We start from the raw sequence: 13,621 nt of genomic DNA, 5'->3' as shown, positions 1-13,621 counted from the left end.
TAAATCTGTAAAGAAAGCATCCACTAATCTCTGTTTTCTCTAACCTGCTTGATTTTCTAAAGTTAAAAAAAGCAATCCTGGTGTCCTGAAACCACAGCCAAGGCTTCTCAACATTTTCAGTTAAAATACCTGTTATTTCCCAACCAGGGGAGAGCACACCACCATTACCTATACTTACAGCACACAGCTCAGTGCTGTTGACTTCTAACTATCACAGGGTAGTGTGTGCTCATTGCCCTGGTCTTCTTCAGCCGCAAAAATATTCAGAACTTGGGACTTCCGCAGTAGTCCTGTGGCTAAGACTACATACTTCCAACTCAGGGGGTGTGGGTTCTATCCCTGGTCAGGGAACCGGGCTCCTATATGCCAAATGGCATGCAAAAAAATTTTAAAAGAAAAAAACACTCAGAACTTACTGTCCACATAGAAGAGTTCTCATGGCAACACACTAAGTGACAAAAAGACCAAAAAATAAAAGAAACTGTTTTTATTGCTTTACAACAAGCCAGCAACAGACACAACACAATAATCACACATAACACTTGACATCCCCAAATGGTGTACAAAACCAGAACATGCTCCTCCACTTAAAATCTATTTGTGAAAACTGAAATCCAAAACTTCTCCCAAGAACTTTACTATTCTCAAGCAGAATCAATACTTTAAAGAAGCAAAGAAAACTAGTATCAAACTTACTGCATATGTCTGATCACATAATTCAGAACCTTTTACGCTCAATCCAGGCAGTGCTATTACTGCACATTTTAGATGGCCATCCTAGGTACTTTAAGACTCCAACAACTTTCTTCTTTCCACAAATTCTTTGCAGAAAGAGCTGTCAAGAAAATTGTTCTAAAACCCAACAATGCACAGCAATTTATGCCTCATTTCTACTTTTTTCCTCATAATGGAAAATTTGGCCGTCCTTAACTCAGCCTGATAACAACTCCAATGCCCATGCCGAAAATCCTACTTACAAACAGGAAACCTAAACTCATATTAGGCATGAGAGGGTGACACTTCTAAGTAGTTCCTATTATTCTGGACACACTGGCACCTTCCTTTCAATGAGCTCCAAGATACTGTGGTTTAAGTCACCATAATTCAACAGCAAGTTACATGGCAAGTACTACCTGAAAATGGGGGATGGGGAGGGTGCGGGTTGCAGGGGATGGGCGCTGTGCCAGTAAGATATATGTGACTTGCCCAAAACTGGAATAATTAACAACCTGAGAGGATTGTTTATTCTTAAAAATATGACCACGTCAGCTACTTTTTGCCTTTTAATTCAAGGTTTTCTCTTTCTTCCAGACAAAGCACAGCATTCTTCTCTCAGAATATCACCTGTCAGGGTGTTGAGAATTAACTGACTGAGAGGCTGCACACTCCCAGACCTACAGGTCTACCTGGCCATTAGGTAAGAGGTTTCACACTCAGAAATATATGAAATGTTTAAGATGCATGTGGAGAAGATGTTTAATTCTGCAACATCAGAATGTTAAGGCAACATCAGAAAATGGGTGTTTCAGAACCCTACCCCTAGTCCCCACCTGGTAAACATAGCCAGATGATGCTACTCAATCCTTATTACCAAACTGTCCAAAATAACCTGTTGAACTTGTCTTTGAAGTTTAATCTCTGATATTTTGATGGCAGTGAGATAGAACCCTGGGACTATACTTGCCTTGCAAAAAAATTCAACACCTGATTTACTCACAAGGCTTAAAATAAGGAAGGAAAATATAAAATAAGTTGTCCTTCACTTGGCAACCATCCGTTTAATTATCTGTTTTTACACTGTATCCAGGCCACACCTGGATATGGATGGCTAATGTGGAAATAGAAAACACAAGGATCACTCCTGGAAGAATCACAAACAAGACAATGAAGTTCTCAATCAGCACATCGACAGCATCAGGGTAAGCAAGAAAAGAACTTTACCAAGAGATCAACATGTACGTTTTCTGACAAAACTGAAGTATACTGAGTTACAGGGCAAATTCACTGAAAACAACAAAGAAAAACCTGTCTTTGTAAAGGCTATTCTGTCACCCCCTAAAAAGTGTTTCAACTCTGATACACCACACAACCGGTTAAGAAAATGAAGCGCGGTGTTTAGCGACGGGACATTCTAACTATCATGGGAGGCGCTGGGCTGGGCCTGGTGGGCACCACTGGAGTTAGCAGGGCTGGGGGGGAGCCCCCTACTTCTCCACGCAGGCTGCTGCCGTCTCCTTGTTGAAACCCCGGATGGAGAGGTCGTAGACTACCTCCTCCACTTTCTTCACGTCATACTTCAGGCCATCGTAGCGCTTCCTCAGGGAATCGTTTTTGAGGTTGAGGAGGCGGAAGCCGGAGTCCAGCTCGTTGATGAAGGTGGAGATGTGCAGGGGCCGGGAGTAGTCTCCGGCAGTCACACTGTTGACAGACAACCTCGACTGTGGGACAGAAGAGGAACGTCACAGCAGGGCTCTTCCTCCAAGTCACAGCCACGAGGCCGGTGCACCACATGACTTGTCCACACTATCCCTCATAATTACAGTTTTGACAACTGCTCGGTATTACTTACTTACTTAAAACTTAAGAAATCATTCCCCTTTTGATGGAGTTTCTGTGGTCTCCCGACTTCTCATAAATAAGGTTAGAGTAAATTCCTTTATAACAGCTTTCTTCTGCTTTTGATTTATTTTTATAGGACAATTTCTTGGAGTGGAATTAAGGGGTAAAAGACAATAACAACTAGTAAAAGTTCTATAGTTAATTGTTCCCCAAAACAACTATATAAAGGAACAGTTACCAGGAATATATACTGTGCCACTGCTCTGAAAGGAAGAAGTTGTTCTCATCTTTTTAAATCGCATAATATCAAGTGTGCAAGGCCACCTCATTGTCTGAATTGCCATCCCAGCAAAACATTAACACACACAGTACGCAGTCAATGACTACCCTGTGACCGACAGATGGCTTAGAAAAGAATGGGACATCTGAATTTTTGTACCCATTTAAAAAAACTGACAATGATGTGGAAAGATCAAAAAGAGCAAATGGCAAATCACTAAGCTTCTTACCAGTTCACTAGCGAGAATGAGAACTCCTGAGAGATAATCTTCCACATCCAAGTGAAATCCCTTCTCCCGATCAGGCTCAACTGAAAAATGTGACACGGTAAAGACAGGGTCATGATGGAAATGTAACTTACACCTAAAATTTTTTTTAAATACACACACATATACACAAGTACAATTTCTCTCAAAGTAAAAATAGGAGTATTTCAAAACTATCTTTTAAATGTAGACATATCCTTGGTAACAGACCTCACTGTAGAATCTTTGAGCTCTCAAGCAAAATTCAGTCTTTCATTTCGTTTTTCTTAAAGTAATACCACCAAGAATAGTATCCTGTTATGCATGAGAATAGCTTTTAGAAGGTATGCGTTGAAACATTTAAGAAGTCACGGGATCTATACCTGACTTCCAAACAGTTCAAACATGCCCCCAACACACAGTGAGGAGACTACACAGACAGGGCAAAACGTGAACAAGCAGAGGATCTCAGTGGGAGTAAGCAGGTGTTCACTTTCAACTTTTCTGTAGACTTAAAATTTTTAAAAACTAAAAGAAACGCCCAAGTACACAGAGCAAGCCCCTACATATTTTTAGTTTTCATCTGTCCAAGAAACCAGTTTTCCACTTAGTTCTCATTTGTTTCCATAAACAGAAAGCCCCTCCCACCAAAAATTAAACCGATCATGTGGATGGACACGACTGAGGACACTCACTGCCTAGGATCTCTGTAACCGCTTCTCGGGTCACTAGGGTTTCGGACTCCAAGTACACAACAAACGCTGCCAAGAAGACCAAGCGCTGCAGCACAAACCTCCAGTGCTCGTGAAACCTGCAGTGAGTGCAAGGGACCAGGTGTTAGAAAAGACAGGCACAGGACAATCACAGCCAAACACATGAGGCACGGGACCCTTTTTCAAATAAAACCTTATGTGAAACTCCAAAATATAAAATGTGTTAAGAACAATACAACATTTAAGTATTATATATAGATGGATTTAGTGTACATTTTGCCAGTCCAAATTTATAACAATTATTTATTATAATTTTAATATATAAGAAGCACGGTCCAATTCTGATGAATGCAAAAATTTACAACCAAATGTTATAGACAAGAGCAACTGTGCTTTAGAAGTTTAATCGGTGAACAATGATACTGCTCTGAGAAAAATAAATGCTGGCAAATGCAAATTGATGAGAACTGCAACGTACATCAGCCTCAGCATCTCAGTCCTACACTCTGAACTGAATGCAGGGTATCAAGAAACTCCAAAAAAAAAGAAAAAGAAACTCCAGCTTCACACACATGAGAAAGAACTACCGTCACTAAACAGGTGACCTTAAAACGTTGGGAATACAGTAGTTAAAGTGAGCGAGGAGACTGAAAAAGAAAAAAGAAATTTTATAACCCCTTGATGTTTATGCTATGCCTCCTGATTTTCAAATGTGGCAACAAATTCAAAAACATCTTTCAACACAACCTAGGTCAAACCAAACATTTTGAGGGCCAAATCAGCCAGAGGGCAGCCTGTATGTGAACGCCAAACTCCATGCTCTCTAAAGACCCTGCCAATTCTACTGTTCTATTCTCTAAGCGCCCACTATTAACCTTACAGCAGGGGTCAGCAAACCTTTTCTAAGACTGAGACTTTCTGGGTCACATTCAGTCTCTGTCACACTCTTATTTCTTTTTTTTTTTTTCTTAGGTAACTCTTTAAAATATAAATATATTTATACAAAATATAAAAGGTCACGGTAGTTTGCCAGCCCCTCCCTATCTTTCAACAATCTTGTGAGGTTACACTACCCACTCCCCACATACCTGTCTTAAGTATTTCTTGCCCTAACGTATCCTAAAAGAACATTGTCTCTAGTGAGAAAGCAAGTCTAAATAGAAAGTTTAGGTTCCTATTTACCATATTTCATCAACACTCAGTTTTTCCCAGTTTAACACCTGTGAAATCAGGAAGTATTAAACAATCTAAAACCTGTGAAATCAGGAAGTATTAAAGTATTAAACAAACATGTTTCATAATTATGAATAATAACAATCTTTTCCCTAATAATACAAAACATAACATTGTTTCTTAAAATTAATAGTGTTGTAGATTTAATAAAATAATGGCATAAAATATTAGCTGCATATGTTACTTGGCAGCAAAATTCAATATTCAGTTTATACATATACACTGCCACTTAATTCCATAATCTTAATAGCATAGATTCGGCCCATCCAACTTTACAAGTAACTTCAATAAACTAAAAAAATATTCTCCATTTTGACCTTCACATAATACATATTTTATTTTTATTACTTTCTCATTGCAAAAATTACATGTTCCTTAAGAAAATTATGAAAGTAAAAGGGAGAAAAAGAAAGTCAGCAATTTTGTCACCATTAAAATACTACCACTATTAACAGTTCCTTTTCCTCTCTGTTGTTTCTTCTAAGTAGGATTGTCATCTAAATCTAAGCAATCATTTAGTCCACATAAATTTTTCTCTTGCCTTCTTTTACTTAATGTTATACAAGATGCTACTTGTCTTACAAACCTGTAATACTGTTCAGCAGGAAACTTGGTCTTCAAAGACGTTAGATGTGTTTTTACTGTACCAAAATGTTCTCGAGCTTTCAAACACCTTTTTGGAACTGATCACAAAAAGATAGTCAAATGAAGTAATGAAAGACTTACCAAATTTCAAACACAGTTCTTGCTTAACAATCTATGCAGTCTACCTGGAAATAAATCAATTTTTTTAAATCTCATGAGCAAATGTAGAGCATGCATCTCTGCTATCAACCTGGCTCTCAAAATTTCATATCTAGTTTCCCTACTGAAAAATAAACAACAAAAAATTGCTAAAAGGGGGTATGTCAGGAAACACACTGGCAAACTTATAAATTAACTAATCTTTAAGCTGCCTTTCCTAGTCAGTCGCCAAAGGATGCCTAAAATTGGATTTTGAAGGCTCCTATATTTGGTCAAGGACTTCCCTGGTGGCTCAGATGGTAAAGCATCTGCCTACAATGCGGGAGACCCAGGTTCAATCCCTGGGTTTGGGAAGATCTCCTGGAGAAGGAAATGGCACCCCACTCCAGTATTCTTCCCTGGAAAATCCCATAGACGGAGGAGCCTGGTAGGCTACAGTCCATGGGCTCGCAAAGAGTTGGACACGACTGAGCGACTTCACTTAGCACTTATACTTGGTCAAAAAGCAGCTTTAGGACTTCTTTGCAAGTTCAGTGGTTAACACTCCATGCTTCCACTGCAGGGTGCAAGGATTCAATCCCTGTTTGGGGAACTAAGATTCCACATGTCACACGATGTGATCAAAAAATTTAAAAAAAAGTTTTAACAGCTTTATTCTCAATCAGGCTGACCAACTCCCTATCTCTCACAAAAATGACTTACCCCCGACACCTGTTAGCTACATTATGAAATAATTCTTAATCTGAAAACACATTTCACTTCTTTTAACTGTGTTATCTTTTACAATAGAGATTCCATTTCTAAACTTCCTATACTCTATCTCCATTCAAGAGACTGACTGTAAACACTGTGACAACATTTTACACTGGCCATTTTATTATCTAAAAGTACATACTAAATCACATTCAATGACTGAAAGATTGGTGTTAAGAAAAAGCCAAATAAAAGTTGCTATATACACAAGAGAACTATGGAACTACCACAATTATCATCAGAACTACACCACTAGAGAAAACATTCCTAATCCAACCTATGTGAAAGCATAAAATCAACAAAAATACAGAGAATTCCATAAACCTATAAAATGATCAACTCACTTATTTCTCCAATTTTTACTCACCATAAAAACATGAGGAACAATTTTCATAGTTAAACCTTACAGATTTGATATGTCTTCTGATTGTAAATTAACTCTTTAGATGAAAGACTGACAGAGTGGATAAAACCTTCCAAATCAAAACAAAGAACTTACTGTCCTGAAACCCAGCACCCTGATGGACCCCTTGAAGTAGAGTTAAAATCTCTCGAGCTGTTTGTTCTAAACTCTGTACAACTTTTCGGATTTCCTAGAAAGAATCAGATCAAAATATCAAATAAATTCAACATAAGTATTATATTATCATAGCCTCAAACCAAACATACTAGATAGTATATTTGATCTATGACACCTTCACATACATTTTAAACACTATCAACCTTTACAATGACACAAATGGTGCACAAGACTTATTCAGAACTGAATTCTGACTTTTCTACCTTCTCTATGAGATCTTCAGGAAGTCATTAAAACACATGAGATTCCTCATACAGATTTCAAACGGTAATAGCCACCCACTCGCCCCAAATATCCCATTGGAACACTGAAGGAGATGAGGTATCCAGACATAAACCAAAAAGAGAAAAACGTCCAGACACAACACAGGACTGAGTATTTTTCATTCATTCATTTTACAAATATTCACTGAGCACTTGTATGACTAGGGAACCAAGCAAATGGTCCCTTCTTTCCTGCAGTTGCATCAAGCGGGAGGCATTTAAAAAGTAACAACCGCACAAATTAATGCGCTACTATAAGTAAACATAACAGGAAAAAGATCCTTTTGATTGTGAGGTCAAGAAGATGACCAGAAAAAAAGAGTGGAAAAGAAACGCATTCCAGGAAAAGCAAGCAGTGCTTGCAAAAGTCCCGAGGCAGGACGCTATTTGGGGAACTGGAAGAATAAAAGGGAGGTAGCGTGACCATAGCATACAACAGAAGGAGTAAAATGAGACTGGAGAGACCCGTGGGCCACAGTTGGATCTGGATTTTTATCCTACGTGGAATGAGAAGCCATAGTAGAGTTTTAAAGAGAAATGGCCACACGTGCTTTTAAGACACCAATAACCCACACAAGAAACACGTGTTGTCTGAGTCCCACGCGCTGAGGGTTCGACATAAAAATGAATTAAAAATGAGAAAAACTGACACCCAAATAAGGTAGGTGATGCTGAAGAGCCGAGCCCTGAACACAGGGAACCAGGACCTGGCAGCAGAATCGGGGGCGGGAGCAAAGAGGTGCCCTAAGCCAAACGAGAAGGGTAGGAACCACCCCCGGAGGCTTCCCCACCGCTCGAATCAGAGCGACGGAGGAGGGCCGGGCGTCGCGGCCCAGCTAGGCAAAGAGAGGGGAAGGGATATGGGGAGACGGGGGCTCGCCTCTCGGATGTCCTGCTCGGCAGCCAAAAAGCCCTGCAGCTCCACGAAGATCTCGCTCACAGACATGGCGCCGGCCGCACGACCGTCAGCCAGGGCTGCGAGGGTGGCCGGCACAGTGCGTTCCGGAGACAACCTGCGCCTTCAGTTGCAACGTCCCGCCGCCACCGCCGCTGCCGCTGAGTCCACCGGGCCCTACACAGAGGCTGTCGCTGGGGTCCTCCCAGGCCCGCGGCGCCCAGGAAGCCGGGCTGTCCGCCGCGATGCCTGAGACGCTGGCCGGAAGGCAAAGCATGATGGGCGGGGCTCTTCGACAGGCATCGCTGGAAACAACCCGGGAGAGGTCCTCGGCGCACGTGGGCCTAAGAGAGGTGGGGACTTGGGCTAAGAAGTGTGGAACCATCCTGCTGTTAGCTAGTCGTTTCCTCCGTCAGTGTCATGCTATGTGTTTGGTCCCAGGAGCTGTGCACGATACCAAAACCTGAGGTCTCTTATATGAAATCATGTTAAGTTCAGTCGCTCAGTCGTGTCCGACTGTTTGCGACCCCGTGGACTGCAGCACATCAGGCTTCCTTATACATCACCAACTGCCGGAGCTTGCTCAGACGCCCTGTCCAGCCAGTCGGTAGTGCCATCCGACCATCATCCTCTCTCTTCCCCTTCTCCTCCTGCCTTCAATAAGGGTCTTTTCCCATTAAGTCAGTTCTTCGCATCAGGTGGCCAAAGTATTGGAGTTTCTGCTTCAGCATGAATTCTTCCAGTCAATATTCAGGACTCATTTTCTTTAAGATTGACTGATTGGATCTCCTTGCAGTCCAAGGGACTCTCAAGAGTCTTCTCCAACACCACAGTTCAAAAACTTAAATTCTTCAGCGCTCAGATTTCTTTATGGTCCAACTTTCACATCCATTCATGACTACTGGAAAAAACAGCTTTGACTAGATGGACCTTTGTTGGCAAAGTAATGTCTCAGCTTTTCAATATGCTGTCTAGGTTGGTCATAGCTTTTCTTCCAAGGAACAAGCATCTTTTAATTTCATGGCTGCAGTCACCATCTGCAGTGATTTTTGGAGCCCAAGAAAATAAAGTCTGTCACTGTTTCCATTGTTTCCCCTATTTGCCATGATGTAATGGGACCAGGTGCCATGATCTTTTTTTGAATGTTGAGTTTAAGCCAGCTTTTTCACTCCTCTTTCACTGTCATCAAGAGGCTCTTCAGTTCCTCTTCACTTTCTGCCATAAGGGTGGTGTCATCTGCTGTATCTGAGGTTACTGCTGCTGCTGCTGCTGCTAAGTCACTTCAGTCGTGTCCGACTCTGTGCGACCCCATAGACGGCAGCCAACCAGGCTCCTCCGTCCCTGGGATTCTCCAGGCAAGAACACTGGAGTGGGTTGCCATTTCCTTCTCCAATGCATGAAAGTGAAAAGTGAAAGTCAAATTGCTCCGTCGTGTCTGACTCTTCGCGACCCCATGGACTGCAGCCCACCAGGCTCCTCCGCCCATGGGATTTTCCAGGCAAGAGTACTGGAGTGGGGTGCCACTGCCTTCTCCGGAGGTTACTGAGGTTACTTGTAATATCTAATAAAATGTGTTATGTAAATAGTTGTTTAAAATAATGTGTAAATAGTTCCCAGTACACAGAAAATTAAAGTTTTACTTTTCATAACTCTGGAATTCAGTATTTTCTCTCTGGGGTTGGTTAAATCTGCCCATGTGAAACCACAGATTCAGAGGGCTGACTGTACAAGGTGTTTTGTCTTACAGCAGTTGGTAGGAAGATGCTTCAGTCCTGAAGGGTATGCGGATTCCAATCTTTGGAAAAACATTCGTCTCTGCAAAAAATACTCGGGAAAAATAAAAGTTATGCAGGACTGGAACAATAGGATGGATTAAGAGTAAAAATTTTCTCTTTGTACTTTTTTTTTTTTAAGTTTAACATCCCTGTAGGATTGTATTGCATTTTTTAAGATCATATGAATTTTTAAGCATTTCGAGTGTGAAGTTTCTCTTCTCAACTAACACTTTTCCTCCATTCTCCTTCCTTGAGGCAAGACTTTTTGTCTGACCAAATTCCATACATGTACCCTACAGACTGGAGCAGGAAATGGCAACCCACTCCAGTATTCTTGCCTGGAGAATCCCATGAACACATGAGCCTGGCTAGCTACGGTCCATGTGGTTACAAAGACTCACACAACATGACTTAACAACTAAACAACAACAACCCTACAGATATGTGTGTGTAGGGTGGACTCCAAATGAATTTAAATGATTACTTATATCAACTAAATGATACCTTATTGTTTGCTTTGTCCCACATGTTATTCTAAAACTTTACATGAAGGATCTAAAACTTTACATGAAGGACTTATGCAAATCTGATACTATTTTTATCTTATAAATGATAAGATGGTTGAGAGGTGGGGGAGGGGCAAATACAGACAGGATTAAGAGGTACAAACTACAAGTTATAAAATAGATAAGTTAACAGACGTAATGTACAGCACAGCGAAAAAGCCAATGTTTTATAATAATTTATATGGATGATATCTATAAAATCACCAAATTATTAAATTATATACTTGCAGTTAATATAATAAGTGAACTATACTTTGATAGTATAATTATACTGCCCACATTGAAGGTCAGGAAGGGCAGTGGTGAGGAGATATCCCTCGTCCAAGGTAAGGAGCAATGGCTGCACTTTGCTGGAGCAGCTGTGAAGAGATACCCCACGCCCAAGGTAAGAGAAACCCAAGTAAGATGGTAGGTGTTGCAAGAGGACATCAGAGGGCAGACACACTGAAACCATACTCACAGAAAACTTAGTCAATCTAATCACACTACGACCACAGCCTTGTCTAACTCAATGAAACTAAGCCATGCCCGTGGGGCAACCCAAGACAGGCGGGTCATGGTAGAGAGATCTGACAGAATGTGGTCCACTGGAGAGGGGAATGGCAAACCACTTCAGTATTCTTGCCTTGAGAACCCCATGAACAGTATGAAAAGGCAAAATTATAGAATACTGAAAGAGAAACTCCCCAGGTCAGTAAGTTCCCATTATGCTACTGGAGATCAGTGGAGAAATAACTCAAGAAAGAAAGAAGGGATGGAGCCAAAGAAAACAATACCCAGCTGTGGATGTGACTGGTGATAGAAGTAAGGTCCGATGCGGTAAAGAGCAATATTGCATAGGAACCTGGAATGTCAGGTCCATGAATCAAGGCAAATTGGAAGTGGTCAAACAAGAGATGGCAGGAGTGAATGTTGACATTCTAGGAATCATCGAACTCAAATGGACTGGAATGGGTGAATTTAACTCAGATGACCATTATATCTACTACTGTGGGCAGGAATCCCTCAGAAGAAATGGAGTGGCCATGATGGTCAACAAAAGAGTCCAAAATGCAGTACTTGGATGCAATCTCAAAAACAACAGAATGATCTCTGTTCATTTCCAAGGCAAACCATTTAATGTCACAGTAATCCAAGTCTATGCCCCAACCAGTAACGCTGAAGAAGCTGAAGTTGAACGGGTCTATGAAGACCTACAAGACCTTTTAGAACTAACACCCAAAAAAGATGTCCTTTTCATTATAGGGGACTGGAATGCAAAAGTAGGAAGTCAAGAAACACCTGGAGTAACAGGCAAATTTGGCCTTGGAATACAGAATGAAGCAGGGCAAAGACTAATAGAGTTTTGCCAAGAAAACGCACTGGTCATAAAAAACACCCTCTTCCAACAATACAAGAGAAGACTCTATACATGGACATCACCAGATGGTCAACACCGAAATAAAATTGATTATGTTCTTTGCAGCCAAAGATGGAGAGGCTCTATACAGTCAGCAAAAACAAGACCAGGAGCTGACTGTGGCTCAGACCATGAACTCCTTATTGCCAAATTAGGACTTAAATTGAAGAAAGTAGGGAAAACCACTAGACTATTCAGATATGACCTAAATCAAATCCCTTATGATTATACAGTGGAAGTGAGAAATAGATTTAAGGGCCTAGATCTGATAGATAGAGTGCCTGATGAACTATGGAAGGAGGTTCATGACATTGTACAGGAGACAGGGATCAAGACCATTCCCATAGAAAAGAAATGCAAAAAAGCAAAATGGCTATCTGGGGAGGCCTTACAAATAGCTGTGAAAAGAAGAGAAGTGAAAAGCAAAGGAGAAAAGGAAAGATATAAACATCTGAATGCAGAGTTCCAAAGAACAGCAAGAAGAGATAAGAAAGCCTTCCTCAGCGATCAATGCCAAGAAATAGAGGAAAACAACAGAATGGGAAAGACTAGGGATCTCTTCAAGAAAATCAGAGATACCAAAGGAACATTTCATGCAAAGATGAGCTCAATAAAGGACAGAAATGGTATGGACCTAACAGAAGCAGAAGATATTAAGAAGAGGTGGCAAGAATACACAGAAGAACTGTACAAAAAAGATCTTCACGACCCAGATAATCACGATGGTGTGATCACTGACCTAGAGCCAGACATCCTGGAATGTGAAGTCAAGTGGGCCTTAGAAAGCATCACTACGAACAAAGCTAGTGGAGGTGATGGAATTTCAGTTGAGCTATTTCAAATCTTGAAAGATGATGCTGTGAAAGTGCTACACTCAGTATGCCAGCAAATTTGGAAAAGTCAGCAGTGGCCACAGGACTGGAAAAGGTCACTTTTCATTCCAATCCCAAAGAAAGGCAATGCCAAAGAATGCTCAAACTACCGCACAATTGCACTCATCTACACGCTAGTAAAGTAATGCTCAAATTCTCCAAGCCAGGCTTCAGCAATATGTGACCGTGAACTTCCTAATGTTCAAGCTGGTTTTAGAAAAGGCAGAGGAACCAGAGATCAAATTGCCAATATCCGCTGGATCATGGAAAAAGCAAGAGAGTTCCAGAAAAACATCTATTTCTGCTTTCTTGACTATGCCAAAGCCTTTGACTGTGTGGATCACAATAAACTGTGGAAAATTCTGAAAGAGATGGTAATACCAGACCGCCTGATCTGCCTCTTGAAAAATTTGTATGCAGGTCAGGAAGCAACAGTTAGAACTGGACATGGAACAACAGACTGGTTCCAAATAGGAAAAGGAGTTCATCAAGGCTGTACATTGTCACCCTGTTTATTTAACTTATATGCAGAGTACATCATGAGAAATGCTGGACTGGAAGAAACACAAGCTGGAATCAAGATTGCCGGGAGAAATATCAATAACCTCAGATATGCAGATGACACCACCCTTATGGCAGAAAGTGAAGAGGAACTAAAAGCTTCTTGATGAAAGTGAAAAAGGAGAGTGAAAACAGTTGGCTTAAAGCTCAACATTCAGAAAACGAAGATCATGGCATCTGCTTC

General features: G+C 41.0%; 1 protein-coding gene across 2 annotated transcripts; it reads right to left on the bottom strand.

The window, feature by feature from the left end:
• Positions 1 to 472: 472 nt before the first annotated feature.
• TSN (translin) lies at positions 473 to 8,484 on the bottom strand. 2 transcript variants are annotated; one of them, XM_019974103.2, is made up of 6 exons: positions 8,250 to 8,476; positions 7,026 to 7,119; positions 5,616 to 5,712; positions 3,779 to 3,894; positions 3,069 to 3,148; positions 473 to 2,438 (listed from the first exon to the last, which is right to left on the bottom strand). In XM_019974103.2, exons 1-6 carry the CDS (start codon positions 8,313 to 8,315, stop codon positions 2,205 to 2,207), a joined length of 687 nt encoding a protein of 228 aa, XP_019829662.1. In that variant the 5' UTR covers positions 8,316 to 8,476; the 3' UTR covers positions 473 to 2,204. The 2 variants fall into 2 exon arrangements, with proteins under 2 accessions (XP_019829662.1, XP_019829670.2); XM_019974111.2 differs by lacking the exon at positions 3,069 to 3,148 and having other exon boundaries at positions 8,250 to 8,484.
• Positions 8,485 to 13,621: the final 5,137 nt, after the last annotated feature.

The sequence above is a fragment of the Bos indicus genome, chromosome 2 (genome assembly GCF_029378745.1).
Source record: "Bos indicus isolate NIAB-ARS_2022 breed Sahiwal x Tharparkar chromosome 2, NIAB-ARS_B.indTharparkar_mat_pri_1.0, whole genome shotgun sequence".
Classification (NCBI taxonomy): Eukaryota; Metazoa; Chordata; class Mammalia; order Artiodactyla; family Bovidae; genus Bos; species Bos indicus.
The sequence above is the reverse complement of the archived record's forward strand: the minus strand, read 5'-3'. Positions and strand labels throughout refer to the sequence as shown.

What these genes read in the sequence shown, in the direction of transcription:
- TSN (XM_019974103.2), bottom strand. Translation starts at nt 8,315, where the DNA reads ATGTCTGTGAGCGAGATCTTCGTGGAGCTGCAGGGCTTTTTGGCTGCC. An exon ending in CCGAGCAGGACATCCGAGAG is followed by an intron (nt 7,120 to 8,249) that starts GCGAGCCCCCGT and finishes GATTCTTTCTAG; the next exon opens with GAAATCCGAAAAGTTGTACA. An exon ending in GGGTGCTGGGTTTCAGGACA is followed by an intron (nt 5,713 to 7,025) that starts GTAAGTTCTTTG and finishes TTTTGTGATCAG; the next exon opens with TTCCAAAAAGGTGTTTGAAA.